General features: G+C 48.4%; 1 protein-coding gene across 1 annotated transcript in view; it reads right to left on the reverse strand.

Annotated features, from left to right (window-relative positions):
• Nucleotides 1-392: 392 nt before the first annotated feature.
• The window catches only part of IGDCC4 (immunoglobulin superfamily DCC subclass member 4), a 96,943-nt gene continuing 72,175 nt past the window's right edge, over nucleotides 393-25,160 (reverse strand). The window contains exons 8-20 of the mRNA XM_050903450.1: nucleotides 24,772-24,936; nucleotides 23,493-23,630; nucleotides 21,859-22,032; nucleotides 21,024-21,257; nucleotides 15,796-15,903; nucleotides 14,831-15,014; nucleotides 14,014-14,141; nucleotides 12,900-13,070; nucleotides 12,230-12,367; nucleotides 11,620-11,725; nucleotides 10,354-10,588; nucleotides 3,143-3,307; nucleotides 393-1,273 (exon numbers count right to left, since the gene is read on the reverse strand). Coding sequence (XP_050759407.1) covers nucleotides 743-1,273; nucleotides 3,143-3,307; nucleotides 10,354-10,588; nucleotides 11,620-11,725; nucleotides 12,230-12,367; nucleotides 12,900-13,070; nucleotides 14,014-14,141; nucleotides 14,831-15,014; nucleotides 15,796-15,903; nucleotides 21,024-21,257; nucleotides 21,859-22,032; nucleotides 23,493-23,630; nucleotides 24,772-24,936 — 2,477 coding nt within the window. The 3' untranslated portion in view covers nucleotides 393-742. The remainder of the gene's footprint in view (nucleotides 1,274-3,142; nucleotides 3,308-10,353; nucleotides 10,589-11,619; nucleotides 11,726-12,229; nucleotides 12,368-12,899; nucleotides 13,071-14,013; nucleotides 14,142-14,830; nucleotides 15,015-15,795; nucleotides 15,904-21,023; nucleotides 21,258-21,858; nucleotides 22,033-23,492; nucleotides 23,631-24,771; nucleotides 24,937-25,160) is intronic.

The following is a 25,160-nucleotide window of genomic DNA, read 5'->3' on the forward strand; positions in this document are numbered from 1 at the left end:
AAATATTAGGTACAAGAACCTACATAAAACAAAGGTCCAGGTTGGTGAAATGACCCAGACACTGAAGAAGGTTCTATATCGTACAAGTTGTTAGAGGCACTCGTAGAGTGTGTAATAAAAGGCCACTACATCAGCCTGCTAGTAATAGTTACTGCGGTAGCGTACAAAGAGAGCCTTATAATCCTTTTAACCACGGGAGGGCAGAAAAGGCTGGTGGTTACAGCGCACTGAATTTGTTTGTGTTGGCTTCCACCCCCTTGTGGGACTCCTCTGACAAAATGCATCCCAACGCTGCGAGGCAGTAGGTAGTGCCAAGGCGCTCCCTGGTGAAGAGACAGTTGAGAAGAATCGCTCGGTGTACCCTGCCTCTTCTCAGCATTAAAAGACGTCTTGCCAGTCGCCTCGAGGACTACAGCGAAGCGACAGCCCCAGTCTAACGCAGAAGGCTCTGTTCAAGCCGTGGTTTCACGTCAGACTTTGGCAGATGGCTCAATCCTGCTCCCACGAAAACCAAGTTACTCATCAGCTTCAGTGGGAAGAAGATGGGCCCTTACCAATCTACCTACTGATTTCTTGAAGGCAGTATGTACAGCTGACAGGTCCGAATCCTGTTCTGGTGAGATGCTGCATCTTCTTAGCTCCTGCTGGGCTCAGGGAGTTGAAGGCATGCAGTACCTCACAGGGACAGGCCCTTACTAGCGCTTCTAGCTCTCCCATGATCAAAACCAGATTAGTTCACTCTTTAATGATTGTGGACACATGCCATGTTCTCAGATGCTGAGGATGAACTGGTTAAATCAGAGTTACTACAGAGGGGGGCCTCCTCCGGGGCCGTGGAAAGCGATTGGCACTTGACCGGCTGCACATCCCCCCTGCCCTCCTGGATGGAGTCCGAATCTCCGCTCTCCACTGAATCCAGACTTTCCCCGTGCCTGTGGAAGCCATTGGTGAGCCCACGGATGCAAACGGCCTCTGTTTTGTTAGTCTTTCTGTCGGTACGTAACAGCTCATCCTGGGCCTGAACCTCAGAATTGCCCGTGCAGTCCACCAACACTTGGCTAACGTCCTGCTGGGTGCTGGGAGAGCCGGGAAGAGCCAGCTCTCCGGAGGGGAGCTCTTCAGGCTCCTGGTCCTCGGTTTCTGTCTCTTCGCTCTCCAGGGTGTGCAGCTGGGAGTCGTAGTCTCTGTCAGAGGCTGAAAAATCAGAATGGACGATGACCTCTGCTTCCACTTGGTGGAGGTTGGCTGGCGGGTGGCTTTTCTTTGCTTCATTCTGTTATCAAACAGGGGAAAATTAAAAAAAAAAGAAAAAAGGTGGTAAAGTAAATGAAATTCAGATAATTGAGGCTGTGACCCAACCAAGCACTGAAATGTATTTCTTTTTAATCCCACAGAGTGCAATGGGATGTACACACGCCTCTATTAAGCATTATCTTGATACGTTTCTCAGAGCTGAAGTCTTAAGAAGCATCTCAAATCACCTCAGGATTATTATTCCTATTTTATGTTTGGGAAAGCAAGTCCCACGGGACTGAAGGGATTTGCCCACGGTTTCTTGACAGGCTGGAGCAACCATTCCTCCAAGCCGCTGGTGAGTTTTCAAAATTGTGGTCTTTGACAGTCTGTTTCCATACGAAGGGCCAGATTTCTAGAGGGTGAGTGGGCAGCATGCTAGGAAACTGGCTTCTGAGACAGCACATGATACAGACCCACAACTAGATACCAGCGCTCCCTTCACTTTCCCGGCTTAATTTTGGCTATATATCACAAAACGTTTGTTCAGTAGAGCCCTAGTCACAGCTTGCAAAAGCTGGTGTAAATTTAAACACTTTAATTCAGAAAGAAAACAATCAGTTCTCCTCCGCGGTGTTTAAGCAGAGTTCAGGCTACAGGTCTCCACAAATCTGGCTAACAAGCAGGTCATTCTGCTAGATTATCATTCAATGATTTAACAGACAAATTATTTTGGAAGCTCACAAAGAGCACTCTAGGCAATCAGCGCTCAGATTCTGGGCTGAGCGTGATTTAGTAGCAAGAAGACAATTCAAAGTTTTTTGATACCAAAGTTTTGGAAGTGATATCCCACGTGTAATTTGTGCTTTCTGTTGAAGCCAACTTTGTGCATCATTTACATATTTTAAAGCTTTTCTCCTTTTGTTGACAACCTCTGATGGGTAAGCTGTGCTGTAAACGGTGCCCTGTAATTGGGTTGTAAAACATTGTCTTAACTCTATCCACAATGTTAATTACATCCTGCGTATAATTGATTTTCACACCACCATCTAGGAAGGAAACATAGGTAGGTTACTTAGAAGTATTTGCCAGGGGTGGAGGGATGGGGGGTGAACTTCTTAAAACAATAACCAAAGAAATCTTCTGGTACAGAGTCAATCTGAGCAGGTGTCAGCTTGCTTTGCTGAGACTGTGGCACCAACATCACGATCCTTGTACAAACTCTCCCGAACGTGGGAGTGCATATTTGTTCCAATGAAGCAATGTCAGAAACAGGATTTCCTCCCAATCTGTGCACCCACATAAAGACGACAAGTGCAGTGGAAATCGCTCTATCTCCTATCTGGAGAAGGAGTTTAAATCAACCCTTGATCTTTGACTCCTTTTACAGGCAAAAATGCAATCCCTCCTTCAGGTGAGCACACTGTAGATCTTAATGACTGCGCTGAGCATTGCAGCTCCTAACTCATTCGGCAGGCTGCTGCTGCATGGCCACAGCAAAGACCCAAAGCAGACTGCTGGTGCCTGGCTTCGGTTCCTCAGGAACCGGGACTGCCACAACCCTGCTGACAACCGAGCTGTCTGACCCCACTTGACCATCACCAAAAGAACGAGCCCGCAGCACAGGCCCTCGGGGGCTGGCTGGAGTCAAGACAGCCGATCACGGGAGAGTTGAGGCTTTGAGCGATGCTTGGAAAAAACAAACAGCTTTTACTCAAATCCCATCCGTCTCACTGGCATATACTCCTATACCCAGGAAAAAAATAATGCCCATGATCAGCCAGCTAAAGCTGGCTTAGAGAAGACAATATTTTCTCCTGTGCTGCAAAAAGGAGAAAGGGAGATGGGGAACATAAATGGAAAAAACACATCAGAATACACAGGTCAATAAACCACTGAAGACACCCACCATCACGGCATCGTAAACCAGAGCTTGTAACAAAAGCTTCTGTCCTGCGCTGGAAGGGAGCTTCAGTGATCCGTTCACAGCAGAGAGAGGCTCTTTTGTGATAGTGTCCCCGTATCTGGCTATGCTGTTTGTCCAGGGCTGGTTGGCTGATTTATTCCATGAAGACTGCAAAAGAAAAGCGGGAGGAGAAAAGATCCAATTATCACAGATACAGATTCTTATCCTCATAAACCTGAAATGAGAAGCAGCTTGAAAAAGGAAAGTGCAAGCTGGGAAAATACCATGGTGTTAGAAGATGCAAGTTAAACGCGGACAACACTTCTGATGGCATCAAAATAAAAATGCTAGCTGCAACGAACTCGCACAGTCGCCGCATTACAACAGGCTTTATTGCTCTGTTACGTGGTCTGATGCAGAGCAAGGGGATAAAAGTTGCCAGATGGTTCACAACTGGTCGCATAAGGGGCTTTCCACTGATTCTCAAATTTTGAGGCCAACAGGTATATCACGGCACAAGACATCATTTAAAGGTCCACTGAAATCAACTCCCTGCAAAGCTGCAAACAACCCAGAGCAGTATGAGCCTACTGAAAAATACTGCAAAGCTGGAAAGGAACAGGGACGGTGGAAATCTGGAGCTGAATGATTACAGTATTTGCTTTGGCACAAGCGATGCTCTGCAGCATGGAGAAGGACCCGCACCTGTGTGCACTGGCACGTGTGTCCAGTAAGAGCTGAAGACAATGCTAAACTGCTCGCTCTGCGGTGCAGACAGATTTCCTGCTCTAAGCTAGGGCTTGGGTAAACACTCTGCCATTCCCATCAACACAGAGGCACAAAATTGGGGGCCTTATTTTTTTTAAATTTTTTTTTTTTTTTTTTGCAACAGACCACCAAGCAATTCTTAGCTCAGCTTTAAATCCCCTGGGCAACCAGTGTTACCTTGTTTGTAGATCTAATTAAATTATATGGGCTGAACGCAATTTGTTCTGGGTTCTCTCAGCTTCCCCTTGCAATAAACTGTTGAATGCACACCTCTGTGTATGGGAAATGTGTGCCTTTAAGAGCTGAAGTTATTTAACAGCTCAGACTATTAGTTCACAGGCAGAAAAGTATTTTCTTTCTAGGTTTTGATTTTATTGAGCCTGAGCTCAGCCTAGCTACTGACTCACATACATATATGCATGCATGCACGCGCGCGCGCTCAGATTTAAGGACCACATGAGCCAGTTATCTCTGGGCTCACTGCACAGATGTTACACGTTGCCTGGATAGAAGTGAGAGGCCGATGCAAGGCTGAAGTGAAGAGAAAATCCTGACCTGACACAACTGCAAGTGTGCATATGCATACAGAATACTGGTGGTGTGAGCGTGATGGCTGTGTAGGGCGAAGATATATGGCACATCTATTCAAACCCACTAACCATCTATTGCTCACTGTCAGGCAGGAGAAAGCCAGGTTTCTGCTCTGCATATGTGGCCGCTACTTAGGCCAGATCTATTCCAACAACAGTCAACGTAGCACGAGTCCAGCCGAGATGGCAAGGAGATTTCTGACATCAGCCTGACCTTGTGTGAGTCATTTGACCTCCTTGTGCCTCCGTCCATCTGGCTGGAAATTAGGTAGAAATACAGGACCAGATGTTGTATGTGAGCCAGGCATTCCTAAGTCAGCTATTTAGCAAGAAGCAAATGCTGCCTCGTGCTGTCGGAAGGCACATTAAAGCGCTCATGTACGCGCTGAAGGGCTGCCTGAGCCTTTCCTGAGCACTCTGTCCACCCTGACTCAAGCACGAAAAGGGGCTCAACACCTTGCGGGAGGCAGAGCAGCGTTACATCCCAGCACCAACCCCAAGTCCTAGGAGCTTTGCTGCTGCCTCAGGATCAAACCTTAAGAAAACTAGTAGGAAAGGGCCTCATTTATATGACAGCACCCTGCAGAACAGTGACGTCCAAGCTCAGTGCTGCAGATATCAAGCATTTGCTAATTTAGAAGCGGATGCTGGAGGCAGCCTCTTTGCCATTCCTCCTCAACAATATATTCTGAGCCAAGAGCATTCCCTAATTGCTCCCTGTCTAAGTGGACAATCATTAAACTACACTTTAATAGCAAGAAATCAACCAAGCGATCACACACAGCTCACAATAAGGAATATCACTACATGCGAGTACTCAAGGAACGTGTTCAATTTGCTTCTGTTGCCATCTGAAAGGCTTTCTGCAGCTACAGCGCTGACTGATGGCTTCTGTGCCTTTTCCAAGGAACATACGTTACTGAGCAAATACTGCCTGGAAATTTCAGCATTGAACCTACACAAATATGCACACATGCACACAAATGTGTGTCCTATTATAGATGCTTACATGCATATTTGCCATCAGAAAGATCTGAGCATCATACGCATACACACACACAGAGCAAACTTGAAAACCTTCTTGCAGGCGTCTTGTGAATACCAGAAAATGTGGAAAGAAACAGGCAGCTCTGCTGCAATCCCCAATGGACCATCTGTTAGCGGAAATGTCAATCTGCCATGTTTACATAGGTTTTGATGACTCTGGGAACAGCCTGTTCAGCTCTGGCTGAAATTGGCTGCAATGAAGAACAAACTTGTTTTGTACCAGTTTGCAACTTTCAACAAACAGAAAAAAACCATCAGCCACACAACATGGCCTATATCCCACATGTTATTCAAGCACATTATGTTTGAGAGGGGGGGGGAAAAAAAAAAAAATGCCTCTTGGAGCTTAGTCTCTGAGGTTGGGCAGTGGCAATTAACTCTAGGTCTGTTTTCATCACAGACCTGAAGAAGGTCTTGTGTGCCTGAAAGCTTCTCTGCTTTTTTAAGCAGTATCTTTTGGTGTAATAAATGATACTATTTCTTTCTACTCGAGGGGGGCTAGTGAATGGCTGAAGGAAGGAAATGTTCTCTTAGTTTTTACAATAGAATAACGGAGGCAAGGAGTGTCAGTCTAATACTAATTTAAGAGGGAAAAATCCCTTTGTCAGTTCACTGCAAACACAAGAATGAAAACTAATAAAAACATCTTCCAATAAAAGGTGTTTCCATTACAGCTAAATCCTTATCAAAGCAAACAAGCCTTTTCATTTTAGCCTTTTTATAGAAACTCCGACTGGTAAAAACGTGCCTAGATCATGTTACCTTTTCAGTGACAAGTAATGATTTCATGCAAATATATGAGCTGAGAATGAACATGTAGGAAATGTTGATCTTGAAACCTTCCCTGTTTTATGAGGATGGTTATTTAAACTAGCTTGAAATCCTGCGCAGAACAAGGCTGGGGACATTTCAGATGTGCCCAGCTTTTAAGGGTGTCATAGCGGAGAGAAAGGATTCATTGCTGAACGGCACCACAGCAGCCAGTGGGAGCGGGAAAGCTCCACGTCATGCAAACATATAGGCATCCCTGACCACAACTGCACCTCTAAACAAGATGCAACATAACACAGACCTCTCCCCCACCAGATAAAGGAGAATCTCTGCTAGCTCTCAACGGGAGCACAGCTCTCATCTAAGACTTTTCAGAAAATGTCGGGACTTCTTTTCCACACAGAAAAATTTCAACACAAAAATGACAAACAACCTGGGTAGATCCAAGGTCCCTGATGCATTACAGCTTTCGCTCTGAGTCACAGGGATGCTTCATGGGAAACGCAGTCCCCGCGGGGAAGAGGCCCGCAGGGAAGGAGCGGGGCAGCAAGCAAGGAAGGTTCCAGCTTGCAAGAAGCACAACGGCAAGCATTTCCAAGCCAAAACACTTGGGTTTGGCTTCATTCAATGAAAAGCTGAAGTCTTCCATGGAAAGCAGATGCTTTTTAACATTCTCCCCCACTCCCTAAATTGCTTGGCCCAAAAGCAGCAGTGACAGAGATGCCTGGAGCAGAGCCATTTTATCATCCTCAGTCCATCTGTCAGGGGAAACCGAGCTGCATCACCACAGCCTGTGCATTACAGTGTCATTTATAACGCGGGCTACTGAGGGCATCAGTCTGGGGGTCACTTGAAAGGGGAAGAGAGTAAGAGAGGAAAATCACTTGTCAGTGTATTTACAAATCCTTGTGCGTGACCACTGGGAAACACACAGAAAGGAAGGAAAAGGGCCCGCTAAATGGCCGAGCATACTCCTGCCTGATGGAGTGCCCCCATCCAGAGGGGCCCCGTGCCGACAGCTCGGCTGCAGTAGCACCTTGCTGTCCTGCAAGCAGGGGCAGGCTCCTGTGGGCTGTCCAGCAGCACAAAGACTGTTCCATCTTCCACTCGCACCATCCTGCACCCCCATCATTACTTGTAACGGCTCAAGAGGAATCACGGCCCTACGTTCGAAGGAACTGGTGATCTGGACTTGAAAACGACCAAGGGGACTTCTCAAAACCCTTGCCCACAATTCTCTGCAGGAGTCAGTTCAAATCTCAGTGTTGTTAAAGTCTTCCTGCCCTTGGTCTCACTGTTCTTCCAGTCCCCACACCTGCAAAGTGACATTCACTCACTTCTGACTGCTTATGACACGGGGACAGTCCCTTCTTTGTGTCTGTACATCTCCTAACAACACAGAGCCTCCAATCTCCACTGGAGCCTTGGGATGCCGTAAGAATAAAAACAATAAAGAACAATCCATGAAATGCTAAGTAACGAGCCAGCATGTGAAAAGCCTGCAAGCACGGGAGCAGCTATCGCTGCCACTGCTAATGGCAAGTGCCACCCAGCCAACACAAAACAGGTTTCAGGAGCGTAACTTGAGGACGGAGAGGCAAGCGGGCGACTGGAGGTGACACAGGCCTGGAGCTGCCAGTTCCTTGGCATCCCAGCTATATAAACCTGCCCAACAGTGGCAGCACCATCAGACGAAGAGTCTGTCCCAGCCAACATCCTGACTTCTGTGGTGACATGATATGCTGTTAAATAAAAGGGATCCTCGAGACATTTCTCACTCCCTTTCTTTATTGACTAGGACTGCAAGTGATAGTACCCGACCTAGAGCACCCTGGGGAGCTTCCCCTTGCCAGGCTAGACCAGGAATTTCCTTCCACAAGGATTTTCTCTTTCCTGTGGCTCTACCACATTCCTTGCCATGGGTTTTCACAGCCCCAACCACGCACAGCATGAGAGAATAAAAAAAGGCGGCGACAAAGGCAGCTGGTCATTGTAGGGTACAAAGCTCCTGGCCACACTCAGGCAGGATCTGGGGCGGGGGTTGGCAGCCTAGCTGAAATGGGCACTGGAAGAAGCTATTTGCAGTGTACAAATAGATACACCCCTAGCTGCACCTCACTCTGATTTACATCTGTTATGGGGACGAGGCATGTCTGCACCAGTCCGGCCACGCTCATGAGACCTGCCCAGCTCCTTGACCGCCCAGCCATCTAAAATCACATCACCATCCGGACATGCAGCCTCTTGGCAACTGCCCCATAAAGATGTTTTTGGCCTGAGTCTTTTCACCCTTGATTATACAGGTCAGAGTACAGAGAGGATGCAACGGTGCTCAGGCCTGGCTCAGGTGGCACTTCCAGCAGCAACTGGGCAGTGGAGGGAGCAGGGCCTCCTGCGCTGGAGCACATCTCCCTCCAGTGCCCACTCCCAGCAACAACAGCCTGTTGCTCCTAGCTGCCACTCGAACTCTCCTTCAACTGCCAGGTCATCCTCACTGGTTGGCACGGATGACAACACTGCTCTCCGGGTCGCTGCGTGCGGCTGCTCCTCAGTGATCCTTGCTTCCCTATCCACATCCATCAAAAAAACCAAGCTCTTTATTCTGCTGGCAAAAATCCTCAGTGAATTTAACTCTCGGTGGCCTTTCCCCATCTAATTAGGGAGGGGGAGACACTACAGCCAGAATGGCCTCTCTCCCCGAAGGTCTGATCTCTGAACGTAACTCTGCTCCCAGACACTGCCAGCCTCTGACACAGATGCTGGGGGCCCCCAGCTCTCAGGCTAAGCCCCGAGCAGCCAGGCCTTGGCACTGCCCTCTCCAGCCCCTGCTCTGCACACATTAAAATCTTTGTGTAAACCTTTGCAGACAGGATTGCTGCTTTGGAAGAGAGATCTGGATATGCTGCCTCCAGAAAGGCGTCCCAAGGGAGGGAACTTCCCCCCACCCTGACCTGTTCTCAGGGTCAGTCACCATCACTGAAAACATTTGTTCCTTATTTAACAGAAAGAGCTGTAGGAAATTCCTCACACTCTTCGGCTTGGGTCCAGACAGGCAGCTACATTCCACTGAAATCCATAGATGTGGCTTGGCTGCAAACTGCCTTTCCTTCAGCTGAGCACTGATCTGCCACGGCACTTGGGGATAGCCAAGAGCACGGCTTCAGCTCACAGGGCTATTAAAGCCCGCAGAAGATGTTGCGTTTCCAAAAGACCATACCTGCACTGCCACTAGCAGCAAGGACGGCGCTCGCGGTTAGCCAGGTAACCTGAACTCACCTTCCCTCCAGTGACAGACGAGCGCATCGTTGATGCAAACGTGAAATCCCATGCGCTCACAATGCATTTGTTTTACTGAACCTCCTAATTACTTTACATGCTCTCCCTGGGCTACAAAGAGAGACATAAACAGATTAACTAAATTAGGCCAATTAAAGGTTCCCTAATGGAATGAAATGTTTCAGGCAAGCTTGAGAGAGGAAATGGGCAGGGAGGAATGAAAGACAACGCAATGTCAGGCAAACCAAGCAGGGCAGGAAAAGACTACTTCAAAAAATAAGGTTCACAAATAAAACACAGTTTCAACTCTTGTGAAACTTCAAGGGTATTCCAGTGAACACACTATTTATGGACAAAGCTCCTTTTACTCTAAGCAAAAGAGTATCCTGGAAGGCAGAGCATCTACTCTAGACATCACACTTTCTCACACCATCCATATGCCGCAGCAACAGGAACAGTGCAGCCTTCTGCAGCAGGAAGTTTGGTAGCTGCTTCTCTGGGGATGAGGGGTCACTGTCCCAGGAGATGAAAAGGGGTGGTAGATGGCACGGGGATCCCAAACTTAGATCTGGCAGCCAAGACTGAGCCAGTCAGTTTTACAGAGAGGGAAATGCATGGCTGCCCAGCACCAGCCTGCAGCCAAGACTACCAGCACTTTGCAGAGCCAGGACAGGATCAGACCCTGGCTTCCCAGCAGTGACACACCAAACAAAGGCTCTTGCCTAGGGTGGGAACCCAGTCACCACGTGCATGGGTCCTTACCTTCCTCTTCCCATGGACGATGTCCTCAGGGAGGCTCGTGTGGATGAGGCTGTGCACTTCCGTCAGCTCTGTGATGTCCCCCAGGGGCACGGGTGCATCCTCCGGGAGTGGGGACATGAGGGACTCTAGCTCATGTGAGTCCAAGGTGGCACTGGGAGCTGCCACCCCTTGCCTGCTCCGGTGGTAGTAAGTGTGGTTGCTGGCTGCTTGGGAATCCAGGCCTGGCAGGGCCTCCCTGAGGGAAAACAAGCAAGAGCTGACATTTCTCATGAGCCTCACTTTCCTCCGTCCCAAACAGCCACAGACTGCCAGATGCAGTTACCCCCTCTAGGCCACTCAGCCTGTCCTTGTGGAAGCGACCAGGCCCAAGCCCCTGCCCTGACACTCCTGAGGAAGGGGATCCTCTATCCACATCCTACTGTGACAGCTTTCCCTGCCGTAGCCTCTCCCCAGGTGCATCTTCACCACCTTCACTAATCCTAAAGCTCATACAAAGCATGGTGCTGGATGCAAAGCCCTCCCCTTGCCAGTGGATCACAAGGGCAGCAGACAACGAGTCCCAGCACTAGAGCCAGCGCTCTCTACCCCCTGCCCGTGGTGAGTTGTGTCACTCCTGTCATCTCTGCTTTACAGGTAAGAGATGCAACAGGACAGAAAGGTTTGGTGGCCGCATTAGGACGAGACTTCAGAAGTTGCTTCTTACTAGTCCTGAGATCTGCTGCCAGTTCAAAGCTCTTCTCAACAACTAAGCTGGTTTCCGATCATGGTCTTTCCAAATGCTTGCGGCTGGATTCAGACCTCTGGGATAGCAGGGGGCTTTGGGCTGAGTTCAATCCTCCTTAAACCAGCCTGTCACTCACCGGGAAGTCTTTCATCATTTTCCCAACTGGAAGTTAACAAACCCTTTCCAAACATCCTTAGAGCTGTCCAACCTCAGAAGCAAAATACTGCCCACACTAACAGACACAGGCAATAATCCAGCAAATAGTGTTTTTTCCCTTTTCTTGTTTTTTTTTTTCCTTTCTCTGAAAAAAACCCTATTAGTCTAACAATGCAAATGAAAGAGAAACTACTGGGAAAATAAATCAGTGAAAAGACTACACTAAGTATGTTCCTCAGCCAGCTGGCACTCCCAAGACTCAATCTTTGTATTAACTGACGTCATACACCTCATCCCGAACAGGCCAGCTGAACACGGGGAAGCAGCTCACAGTGTGTTTTGTCTCCTTCCACATCAGCCTCCTGCAAAGGCGAGGTGACGCCTACCTCTGCTTGCTGTTGCGGAAGCTGGCACACATGCAGAAGAGTATGCAGAGCAGCCCCAGGCAGACTCCCACAATGATTCCCGTGACAGAGTGGATATCCAGAACATCTAGTAGGGGAAGGACAGAGACATCATTTCAGCTGCTAGCAGGAAGGAGGTACAAAGTGTCTGATGTTCAGAGAAGCACCAGCTTCAATAAAACCAATAGGTGATGCCTCTATACACATAAAGGAAGAAGATTACTTGGCAGTGACAATTTAGAGCAGCTTAAAGCAAACTGGCATCTATGCATGTTCATTAATTTCATGCTACACAGGCCTAACAGAAAGGCAGCAAGACACAGGTTGCATGTGCCCTTCCATAGGAGCTGGGATGGGGAAAATAGATGAAGTTCGGCTGTGGGATGGGTTCTGGAGCTGCCTGAGGCCTGTGGAATTGCACATCTGAGGACTCTGCCGTGATCCTCTGCACTGGCCTACACACAGTCATATCTCGCATCCTGCGCGGTGACATCAGGCAATTGCTTGGCAAACAGAAATGCCACTGCTGACAAATCGCGGTCTTCAGCAACGCAACTCGCTTCCTGCACCAGGACAAAGGGGAAATTCGTACCTGACAACTTCTCCCGGAGGGTGTGCACATCCTTAACGTTTGAATAGGGACCAGATCCCACGACTGTCTTTGCTCCCATCTTGAAGAAGTATCTGGTATCACTTTCCAGGCCATGCACTTCAGTGCTGAAGATATTTCCTGATCAAAAGCAAGTCAAAAGAGGTTTAAAATGTGCAGTTTCAAGAGTGTTCAGAGGCTGCAGCAAAGCAGCAGTGGAATTCTGTTGGACCCTCAGAAGTGACAGATGTTGTGTCATGATGTGTCAAGGCAATTCATACACCTCTTTGGTATTAACGAACTTGCTGCTTAAAGAGCTGATGATACAGACTGCCTGTGGTGTTGTTGACATATGTTCTCCTAGGAATTACTGGCTGCCAGCCTGTATCTGCAGGATGTTTGCTGGCTGATAATGGCTATTTCAGCCCTAGACATGTATGATTTCATGTCTCTCAGTAGTTGTGTCTCTGGACTCTCCTATATGACCAGGAGCAAGGCCCAGCATATGCTCCAAGAAAGCTGGCAGCATGAGCTCTTGAATGTTTATTTGTATGTGCTCAAAGTGAAGCAAAACTCAGGGCAGCAGGACTGACGAACCAGGGCTCCGCAGGCAGGGAAGAAGGCAGGAGGAGGAGGACCTGGTGGGGTATTACAGTACCTCGAGGAGGCTCACCTTCTCGCGTCAGCAAGGTCCACATGTCATCTGGCTGCGTGTTGTTGGCATTATACAGGATGAGGTACTCCACAATGATGCCGTTGGGCTCAACAGGGGGGCACCAGTGCACTTGGACAGCGTAGGGGTTGAGCGGGTGCAGCCGCAGGTCAGATGGAGGAGTCGAGGGACCTGGTAGAGACAAGTAAAGATCCAGCGTGAACAGCAGAAAAGAGGAGGAGAGCATTCAACCTGCAGGGCACGACAACTGCTCTGTGCCTTCTCTGAATCCTTCTCAGTGGTGCCGCAGCCACGTTTGCAAGCATGAAATGATGGGCAACCTGGGTGGCCAGACACCTCATCCAGACAAGCTGTGGAGAGCGCAGAGAGGAGGCTGCTGAGCCCAATATAGGGTAGGATTTGTGCATCACGGCCAACCAGCCAAGGGAAACGTGACAGTGCTGATGAAGCCACGCAGCTCAGTTTGAGGCTGTGCAACATTGCTCATCTTTGAGAGAATATTCCCAGCGCACCCTCACTCCTTGTTGCTTTCTTCTCCATCTTCCCCAAAGCCCTGCTTGCACCATAACTAGTCCCAGCTAGGGGCAGGACACACACCACCTCCAAAGGCCATCACTGCTGCTCTGTGAAGCTGAGTACCAGAGAAGCTGTCACAGAGTAAGGAACTAACCCACCGCAGCTCCTGGGATCATCTCTGCCTCCCAGCCTTCACCAGGCCTGAAGCTAAGAGGTGGAGGTCTTATTGGAAAAGCAGCCTGGGCAAGGCACTCTTGTTCTGACAGTGACATTCAGCACCGGGGAGAACCTAGCGCTTAAGCGATGCATTATCAGCTCTCTCTAACGAGTAGGATTTCTCTGAACCCAGAGGCAACCCCTCAGTAACAGCAATCGTTGCCCCAATTCTCTTTACATGCTCCTCTGTTTATAAAGCAGCACTCCTTTAATGGGCTTGGGAAAGCCACCAGGATGCTTAGTGGCTCTCAGCATGTACTCAGGGGCTTCATAGCCTCGAGGTGATCTGAGATCACATCTCTCAGGGGCACATTAGGAGGGATTTGATAGAGGTTCAGGGAAAGCCAGGAGAAGTCAGGATTCAATTCCCATAAATACTCACGGTCAGGAAGGGTGAACCGCTCCACCACGCTGCCGAAGGGCCCATCGATGCCAACACCATTGGACTGCACGGCAAACTCATATCTGGTGTAGGGCTTCAACCCACTAATGAGAATGTCTTCATCCGAGCTGCCGAAAGAGGACACATTCACAAGGCCACGAACACTACATGGTTCTCCCACCCGCTGTCACCTTGGTATCTTACCAGGATCACTGTAAGAGATTATTCTAACTCTTACAGTATTTGATTTTTCACCTAAAGCTTCATCTCCTGCAGTCATGTGAATGCAAGAGCACTCAGCTCCCAGATACAGAGCAAAGTAGGCTCCCAGCCTCCAGGACCATTTCTGATGTACTTGCAGAGAAAAGCTTGAAAACAGAGCCTGGTTATAGGCTGAAAACGTGCGCAGGAATCTACATTTAAAATACAACCCCAAATTATTACAACTGCTTAAACTCTAGCAATTTTTAAACCAAACTTGTGAGGATCATCTCACAAATCATGAATGCTTTGAGACTGCCCATAATTGCACCTGGCTATGTTATTAACAGGGAAACAAGCATGTAAGGTCCAGCCAGAGCAGAAAAGATGCAGAGACCAGCCAATAAATGATCCCTTGGTATGCAAGTCATAGACAAGTCCCAGTACCACATTTCAGCAGTTCTGAATGTAACTGTGACCAAGGTAGACATTTCCAGCACGTGAAACATCCAGGATTTTGCTCAGTACTGGAACTTCCATGTAGGTTCCTCCTGCCCCGTGTTTATTCCTGACATGAGCAATATATGGCAGATGAACCCTTAGCATCTCTCTTTACCTTGTGTAGTATGTAACAAGAGAGGCGTTTTTCAGGCCCCAGGGGCTGAAGCGCACAGTGTAGTTGACAATTTTGACTGTTGTGAAGTCAGGTTTCTTCCACCTGAGCCATATGGAAGTTGAGCTGTTGGATTCTGCATAGACTTGGACTGGAGGCAGCGGAGGACCCTTCTGCACAGGGGGATCTACGGTGCAAGACAAAAAGAGAAAAGAGATGTGGAGATGTGCATGACAGTAAGGCAAGGGACAGCCATCACAGACACAGAAAACATGGAATAAAACAGGCCTAGGTTGTGAAGCCTGCACTGATATGCTGGCCTCCAGCGTAAGCCTCGATGCCTGGCTTAGCCCTTCTGTGCATTCAGCGGTCCACGGTTTTCCTCACACGTGGGCAAGATAACAGTGAGGATCCACGCACCAAGGTGGTGGTGTACTACTGCGGAGCACTGGAGGCCAGCTTCAAAGCTACCCACCTGACAGGCCCACACCAGGGTAAGGAGGAGCCCAGACTGTTCACCATCCCACGACAGACTGGCAGAGCTGAGAATGGAGCCTAGGTCTTCAAAGCTTTTGCTTTCTTTATAACACTGCAAAAAGCCTGGCATGCTGCTAATTCATGTTCTCCAATCTTTATAACGTAAGAGATGAAACCCAGATTATTTGGCATTTCCAAGACCATCCCTGAGCCACTAACGGGGCCAGAGAGAACACGGTGAAGGCCATCCACACCCAGTATAAGAACAACCCTAATGAGAAGGGGGATAGTTTGCTCCTTTCTCCCTTCCCAAGATAATTCCTCCAATGCAATTTGCAATGACTGTCAAAGGGCGTTTCCTTGTGTTGGGACCTTCCCCATTTTTGTATTATCCTTCTTCAAGTTCATCTTCTGTAACTTTACCTCTACCCTTCCTTTGAAGCCACATGCCAAGCAGAAGAGACAGACAACAAATGAAGGGCATTCCTCACCTACTGCTGTTGCAGGTGCCTTTTCTGTTTTGCCCTTCCAAACCGCTGCATAACCATCTTCGTGCTTATTGAATGCCACCAGCTTCACCTCATAGAGTTTCCCAGGAGCTGGAAAAATCAATCAGGGTTTGTCTGGGGTTATTTTTGTCACCAACCCTCCCCAGTTAGACATGTTTTCTTTGATCTGACCAGCTTTTCTCACCATCCAAGAAAGTAGCTTGAACAGAGTTGTATTTGCTAAAAATACAGCAGGGACTCCCCCTTCCACTTACAGGCTTTCCACATTCAAGTACTGTCTCACAACTGGTGCACGTATCATCACAGCTACTCTCTAGTTCTCCCCTCACTTTTTACAGAGATTATCAGCAGCAAATGGACTTGCCCCAGCCACCAAGGATTAAGCAGTGTCATGGCCTGTAGCACATCGTCTCAGGATCTCCTGATCTTTCTCTCTTGCAAACTACTAAAGAAACCTATGCATGGTGACTCCTCTCTCTCTCCTCCATGGAGGTGGATGCACTGCGCTGTTTATTCCTGAGGAGTGAGGACATCCTCTCCTCTCCAAAATGCACATCCCATTTCTAAAGTCCTTTCTGATTTATTCACTGCTGTGAGGATCTTCCTTCCAGCAAGTCCTCACACGCCCTGTTAAGTCACTAGCAGCTTTTGTTGTACGGTGACTATCTTGCCTCCACAGCAGAGTTTCTTGATTTGCGATTAGAAAAGCAACAGCCCACACAAAACCCACACCAGAAACCTGAGGGTCCTCATTACACACTCTTCCCATCAGACAGGCATGCGCTTTATGGGGAACCTCACACTTGGACCCAAACTGAGCTGCAGGACAGGGCGCTCTGTCTCCAAGCAGAGAGACCAGCTGCCCTGGTCCAAAATTCACTTCCCTCTTTCCTCCGGCCTTTCATCAGCTGAAATACTCCTCTGCTGTGTTAAGTAACATCCGAGGTTTTTTTTAATGGAGATGTTTAATTGAGGAAACAACGTGGGAGATACAAAGTTCTCAAATAAGACACTCGCCAGCTTCTCCTTTCAGCAGCCAGCCCATTCAGAAGCTCAGCGAGAGCAGTCCAGACTGTCTTTGGTTGCCTTGGCTGCAGCGCACCGATGAAGTTTGTTAATTTGGGACATGCCTGTTCATTCCCTGCCCTGACAGATCACTGCTCTCTTTGCCAGACAACGTAAGCAGAATAAAACCTTTCTTATTGATGCCAATTTTATTATTACTGCACTGATTACACTCCCAGAGGCTAATGGTACCAATTACCAAAGGCTTTCTCTGCTCCACAACACATGTTCGCGCTCAGAATATAAAAACAGTTCAGCCACATTTTTCTCCCCGGAAGAATCCCAAAAGCAAACAGAGTTTTGTCTGCCTCCAAGGCAGCCTGATCTGCATTTCCACACTCTCCGGCCACAGGAAAACGTTTCAAACCCACACACGGGGGATGAGACCAAAGGGCACTCGACTTCCAAATGGCTGGGACCATGGGTTTGGTGGAACAAAGAACCCCACAGCCTGTCTCTTGCCAGCACACACACTCCACCTCCTGCCTGAGCATTTGGCTGGGCTTCACTGGGACACGAGCTCATCGCAGATGACGCAATCCAAAACGATGAGGAAGAGCTCACAGATGTGAGGCAGCTGTGGGCAGCTCCTGTTGGAGAATGAAGTGAAGGAAAGGACAAGTCCTCCATCTCCATCCTTGGGTAGGATCAATACAGCAGCCACTTACATGTGAAGCCAGGGGAGCTCTACTACAACATCAGGCAATTCACATCCTGAAAATCAGGGTATTTTGGATTTCACAGTCAGAGGCTTGGCTTCAATTTTTATACACAGGCCCAGATGTTCAAGCTCTTAGAACATGCAGACATGAAGCTCTATCAAGCTGTCAAGAAGCTAGTAGGCAGCATGAAAACAGATGTATTTCACTGCATTCCATCATACATTAAATATAAGCCGAATAATCTAGTCCAGATCATTTCAAATCACTAATCTGGATGACTGCATAATATATCCAATATGCTAAATATGTTGTTTCATTCAGTTTTTCAAGGTGTTCATATTGGCCAGATGCCATACGCCATACTTTCCTGTAAGTGGGAAAATACCCTGATCTCCAGGGAGTCACTCCCAGAGGAATGCAATCTTCCTTCATGGGAATGTGGAAGACAGGATCAGATCCTTACCATTTATTTTTCATGTAAATTACGGCCCTGGTAGTTGCACACCATTACAGAGACTAACTGCTAGAACACAGATGGAAATCAATGAGAATTTCTCAGGGAAGAGCCCTCCTGGTGATTCAGGACAGCTTCCTTTTGATTTTGTGGACTCATGAAATTGCTGTATGTATTATGTGCCTTTGAACAGCTGCCCACCTCTCTTCTCACAGGATTTCAGCACACACCTCTCAGACAAGATACAAGGCGTGTCATTAGCGATATCACTCTAAGGAGACATGGTTTGCTCCAGAGGTTAGCACGAGCATGGGAGAAAAGGCGTCTCTTATTTCAGACAGCTCAAATGGAGAGAGCTGAGTCATTATCAAAGGCAAAATCAAGAAGCCAGATGTTGGTGGTAAGGCAAAAGATGAGGAGGTTTGCAGGACAGAGAAGAGCTGGTGGACAGAGCTGGTACCATTTCAGTAGCAGGACCAGCCAGTGCAAGGGAAGACAAAACAAGAATCTTGCACCGGACCAGCACAAGGAACCTTACTGCAGCCTGAAACACAGCCTAATGTTACAGGAAACTAGGGGAGGGGAACATGGGCAGGGCTCTTTGCTGGTGTAATAGTTGTGCTATTGCTGTGAATAAAGAGTAACTGTGCTCAAGAAGCTCCATCCACCTCTGTCTGAGGCATGCCTCGAAAGGAGCTGTCTCCCCAGAAAGTGCTTCCCCTCTTGCCCTGCTGTGCTCCTGGAAAAAAGACAAGGAAAATCAGGAAATCAAAGTGAAGCTATGCAGGAACAAGCAGTGGGACAGGAGTTTTGTCTCTCAGGTCACACCCCAAACCAAGACAAAACAAGGGGCAGAGCGTTGGCTTCAGTGACACTGCAGAGATGTGGAGCCAAGGGGCATTTAGTGACTGAGTTGCAGCAGTACGTAGCCTCCAACGGGGAAGCTGGACCTTGTTTGCACTGACATGGTATGCAACCATGTCTGAGCTACAGCCTTGTATTCCCAGTGCCTAACCCTGGGATTTCCTGACACCATTTCAAACACTGGAACAGGCTTCCTAGAGAGGTGGTCGATGCCCCACGCCTGTCAGTGTTTAAGAGGCATTTGGACAATGCCCTTAAGAATTTGCTTTAACTTTTGGTCAGCCCTGAAGTGGTCAGGCAGCTGGACTAGATGATCGTTGTAGGTCCCTTCCAACTGAAATATTCTATTCTATGTAAACAAAGAACATTCTATTCTTATCTCTTCAAGCTCTTGATCCAATTTGTAGTTTCAGCTGTGATACCTCTTCAACAGCCCACCTCCTATGGGCCAGCGTGGGCAAATTTCACTCTCCCACCAGACAGCACCGTTCACCACATGCAGCCCCCTTACCTTGACATCAAGGGGTATCCCCAAGAGACAGCGCTGGGTATTTTGTTTGTTGTTACAGAGGGATCTTAGGAGAGGTTTCCACTGCTGTGCTTCCCAGGCAGACATCCATGAGCTGGGAAATCCCCCCAGCTGATTCCTCAGCCAATGTGCAGCAGCATAGATCACGTTAGGGCTGCCAACCTTTCCTCAGACTGCTACCCACTCTGCGTACAAGACCCCTAACGCAGATATACGTACCTGCACAGGGTAGCTCCCCGCCATAAAACTAAACCCTTCTAAATCCCAACCACTCCTCCTCCTTGTTTCATGTCCAGACCCCCTGCCTTTCTCGGCACAGCCAGATTCCTGAACCCTTCCTTTACCGTACGCGTGCAAAAGCATGTCATTCAGCAGCACAAGGGGGAGAAAAGAGAACATCCACGGCTGGAAGAAACCCGAGACTCTCTTCCTGACACAACGATAGCCGATACACAACCACCAAATCATAAGGAAACCATTAGGGCTTGACGGATGCCCAAATTTAAGGAAGTAATTACTGAAGAACAAGCAGCCTTCTCAGCATCATCGTGCCAGAGCATTTGGAACCAATTCAGCCCACTCTCAAGTCCCCCCACTAACTGACTTGCCAGTGGTTAGAGCAGCACGTGATGATGTTCACATGTGGTTTCCTCAGTGCAATAATTACAGACCTAAATTCTTCAGAGAAACTCATAACTGTTAACACCCTCTCAGTGGCAGGATGGCTGCAACATAGCTGGAAACCTACTTAGTGATGACACAAACTGTCTTTCCAGGTGCTGCAGCCTGACCTTTACACCATGCATAATATATATGCTAGGTGTGTAAGATGAACCAGCATGAGAAACATCTCGCCCTGCAGTCTCAGCTCACTGGGCAGTAACAGGGATGAAGCATGAAGTGGGGATGGAAGAACTCTAAGATGCAGAATCCTGTTTGAAGGATGCATCTGCCATGACTCTCTTCTCTCTCTCCATCCTGTATCAATGGGCAAATCAACTAATTAGTACGATCCGATGTTAGAAACATAACTCCTTATGGGAACCGCCAAGCGCAGTTAGCCAGGCAGGCAGATCTGACCATGGTGCAGACTTTTCTCCAGCCACGGACACTCACTCTTCTATCCCTTTTCCCTTAGGGGGAGGTGGAGGAGAATACTGACCCAAAATTAGCATGCTGTGAATTAACCTATCTCTGCATTTTAATGGAGAGAGATTTCAAATAGCATGCAATTATGGAGCTTCTTAGAAATACACAGGGAAGGAGAGATCATTGTCCTGACTGGAGATTTTAATCTAGGCACTCTTTATAGTGACACAATAAAAACCACTAATTGATTCAGATCCGCTTATTAGCGTATACTAAGTATGTTAGTAGCCCTTGGTTAAAAATACAATCCCTGCTACACTGGCATCAGAAATTTCTGTGGTTTTAACTCTGCTTAGAACAAGCCCCAAGAGCCCCACTCCAGAAATGATTTTGAGTGCTCTTAAAAAAGCTCACACAGTCCTGGTCCTATGTATCTGCTGCCAAGCAGACAACTGAGCCTCTTGGAAGCATCCCGAGACTGCTACAAAGTGCAAGAGACAGACCCTGGGTTTCCACACCAACTGCTAAGAAGATGTAACCAGCTAACCTAGTCGAGTCAGCTCGTACTGTTTCACTTTCTTCTTTAGTTTTATGGGTCCTACGTCCCAGCTCTCATCTTCAGCACCATCCAAAGGGCTTTCATCGCTGGACTCCTCTGGGCCCACTTCTCGGTAGTAGAGCTTGTAGCCAGATATCTGGGCATGGTTGGCTGGGGGCTGCCACGTTATCAGGAGAGACTCCATCTTTGCTCGGACTTTTAATTCTGTTGGGGCAAATGGAACTAGAAGAAGAACAAGACAAGAGAAAAATGTTCAGCCACTTGTCTCCATTTTCCTGCTCTACAGAATTCTCCCTGTCCTCAGTAGTGAGGGAGGGGTGTGAGGAAAGGCTGTCCTGTGAGTGGGATGTCTCCGCTGTCTGACAGTGGAGAGTGGTACAGTTACACACTACTGTTGACTTTACCAGCTGGGTGATACAGGAAAAAACAATGTCACAAAGCCACTACGGGAGTTTCTCAATGTATTCTGAGATACCACCATCTTTAACCACTGCTGGAGTCTGGCTTGGGCTCAGCTCAGTTCTCTGTTTGGCAGAATTGTCTATCCACTCCCAAATGTCACAACATTGGGGTTTGAGGTTTTTGACTCTTTCTTTCTTAAGAATTTTCACAGCCGCACATGGAGGGAGGAAAGATCCACTACCCAGGCAAGCAGCAAGACATACAGGGGCTGCTCAGCAGAAAGATAAAGGTGGGTACTTCGGTCTAACCAAAACCAGCAGTTATAATTCCCTAATGAAAGCAAGTATCTCTGATTATGCCTCAAGTTCCCTAATGTCCTGCACACCCTGCCCCGAATCCCAGGCATTACCCAGCCTCCTACCATGCGTCTGGTTGTCTCTGTCAGGAGTCCGATGCTGGGTCCACTCAGAAGGGGCCCCATAGCCCACGCTGGTGCTGGCCGCGATGCGAACTTTGTATACTTTGTTGGGATGGACCGAGTAGAGAGTGATTTGTGTCTCGTTTCCACCCACTTCAATGGAGGTAACCTGATCTGCTGGAATCAAGGCAACACCATTGAAAACATGGTTTTCCCAGTCAAAGGGAAATACACCTCAGCAGCCACAAAGCCTAGCTACCCCCACGTGGTCTGCATGCCCTGGGCTGGCTTGGCTTTGCCCAGTGCAATCTCATGCCACCAGGAAAAACTAGAACTAAAGACTGGGCAGAGCTGACATCCTGACTGACAACCCCCTTCATCACATTCAAAACCGCAGGTTGCCTTCAGCACCGCTGAGCCTGCCTGGAGGAGAGCTGTCAGAAACCTTGCTGTTGCTGACGTGACGGCAGAACGTGAGCACAGCTGATGGTATGTTCTAGTGCTTCTCATTGCTCTACTTAAATCCTCACCTTAATTTGAACCAGAACTGTCCAGCAGCCCTGCTTTCTGCAAAATTCACACCTTCACCCACGCCAGACTGGGGTTTTATCGCTCCCTCTTCAGCCCACCCAAGTTCATAAGGGAGATAACAGGAAATTTAAACTGAGAATGGCCTGGGATTTTCACTGTAACAACTAACTGGTCCTGCTGAAGATTCATATTGCCTGTTTGGTGAATGCAGAGGTCTTGCTTTTCAGCTTCACCTGGAGTAAACTCAGCTGGGAGCGCTGTCCCTGCTATGTAACAGCGTATTGCTGAGTGTGATCCCTGGACTGCAAACGTTTCCAAGGTTTTACAATGCCACAGAGCCACGTGCAGGCTCAGGGCAAAAAAGACAAGAGCCAGGAGTCACAGTGCAGACTACTAATCCAGATCAAACACATGGGAACATGTCCAGCACTTCATCACACTCCCCATCCTTCTCTTAGTAAGAATCATGACCCTGGGAACTGAGAAGCTACAGAGCTTTGACGGTTTTAAGAGCAAATACCCAGAAGGATTAGCAAAGCAAGCACACGTGGAATTGGAACAGCCGCATCCAGCATAGGTAAACGTTACCATCCCTGCTGAAGGCTTCTTAGAGTGTCTGACAATATAAATAAAACTGGGTAAAACTCAGCAATAGAGCAACACAGCCTGGCCAGGATACTTGCTTTTCTTCCACAAGGATCACTTTGATTAGACTCCACTTTAAAGGAATCGAATGCATTTACCCTTCTTCCCCAACCAGCATAAAGCTCTTCCCCTAAAACACACAGTGCAGATGGCACCAAAGGGTTGCTCATGAAGACATTCATGGGGCAGCACAAACACGCAGGCATCAGGCCACTCCCCTGGGGACACAGGCTCCTCCACAATCACAGAAAAAGGCACCTCAAAGTAGTGCGAGGTAGCCCAGCACTGGCACTGCTGCGACCACCAACAGCAGCGCCAGGCTAAGAGAGGGCTGTTCTCCTCCCTTGGGTAAAAAGGGGGTCCCTCCGTTTTCAGCCTTGTACCTCCTCCCCTCGACATGACATGACATGCTGTTAACACTGCAGAAGACACAACCCCTCCCCAAATGGTGTTTCCCTCACCTTCCTTGAGGGTGCAGTAGTCGATCTTGTACTTCGTTATCTTGCCGTTACTCAGCTCTGGAGGAGGCGGCAGCCATGTCACACGGATGTCACCAGGAGTCATGCTCGACAGGGACAGCTGAGGGGCAGCACTAGGAACTGGGCAGAAGCAACAATGGGAAGTCAGCAAAGACCGGGACAAGACCTCAACACACCTCTGCCAGCTCTCCCAGTTGGCTGGAGGCCACTACCTGGTCTTGGCCCTGCGCAGCCGCAGGTGACGTGCTGTCTGTCACGGGGGGAACCAATACCCCGCAGCTCTTCAGCAGCTCAGATCATCGGCAGGGTCTCTGGGGAGGGGAGACGGTGGGCTGCTCAGCTTGAACAGGCTGATCAGAGCCTGCTGGCCACACCACACTACCCTCTAGGGAAGCAAAATGTAAGTGACCCCGTGTCCACTGCAAACCGGGCAGGTTAGCACAGACCAGCTAATTGGCCTACGCTGTACTGTGGAGCACGAAGGAGACACTAAAGGAAATGGTTCATAGATCCAGACTTCAGTCTGGGAATCTCCATTCCCTCGAGAATCACAGCTCTGTGCTGCAGGCAGCTTTCATGCTTTCAAGTCAGCTTTTCAGGCTTCAGACACATAGACGTGGGACCACGCAGTTCACTATGTCAGGAGTATTAAAAGCACATAATGCACCCTGCAGCATAGCAGGGGCTTGCACGAGGTCTGCCAAAACCATTGCTTCTTGCCTCTGTCCTGCAGTCTGTTGAAAGCTGCACATGTCCTCCCCCGTTGGGCAGCTGTCCTTCTGGCACTCTGCCTATACTGCTCGCAAAATGCTACGTGATAAATGGTAAAATCAACACAAACTACTGGCTCTTAAGGGATCCAACCTCAAGGCTGCTCCCACCCCTACAAATTGCAATAGATGTCTATCTTCAGAGCTGAAATCAAGTCTGGCCCAGAGTCAAGTTTGGAGCAATATCACATTAGCTAGGTGAAAGCCCAGAGGAGCTGACTGCAGTTCTTGCAGGATTCCCATGGGCCCCAGTGCCAGTGAGGTCATTTTCATGCTCTTCATCACCCAAGCTGACGATCAGACCAGAGTGCTTTGGTTTTAGTTGGTTTGTTGTTTGTTTGTTTTTTTAAATGGCTTCTGGCAAGAAGCTGTAGGAGCAGCAGGTTTAGGTTTCTAGGAGCTGATACTATTCTCCATAGCATATTCAATGCTCACCATGAAACAGGCCAAGAACATTTTTTAGGCACCAGTACTCATCTAATTCAACGCACCGTCCTCCAGGGTCTGAACAATGATGGAAGAGGATGTCCGGCTGGCTCCGAGCTGAGAATAGGCGACCACGTAGAAGACATAGTTGGTATTGGGTTCTAGGTCCTTGACTTGCAGCTCAGTGGTATCATTATTGACAGCAAACTGGTATTCCACGTTATCTGTTCCTAGAGCCAAGGAAACACTGATCAGCAGGTCAGTGAACTGCCAAGACACTCCTCGAAAAATCACTTAACTCACAAGGTCCATAGCGTAAATCCACCTTAAAAATCACTATGTCTTCTCCAATTTCCCCAGCACCTGCACAAAACCCATCTCTTCTGTGAACTCTTTGGGCAGAAACATTCAATGCCTCAATGTTAACATCTCCATTTCGACTCAAGCTCCTTAA

This window comes from Gymnogyps californianus, chromosome 11, assembly GCF_018139145.2.
Source record: "Gymnogyps californianus isolate 813 chromosome 11, ASM1813914v2, whole genome shotgun sequence".
Classification (NCBI taxonomy): domain Eukaryota; kingdom Metazoa; phylum Chordata; class Aves; order Accipitriformes; family Cathartidae; genus Gymnogyps; species Gymnogyps californianus.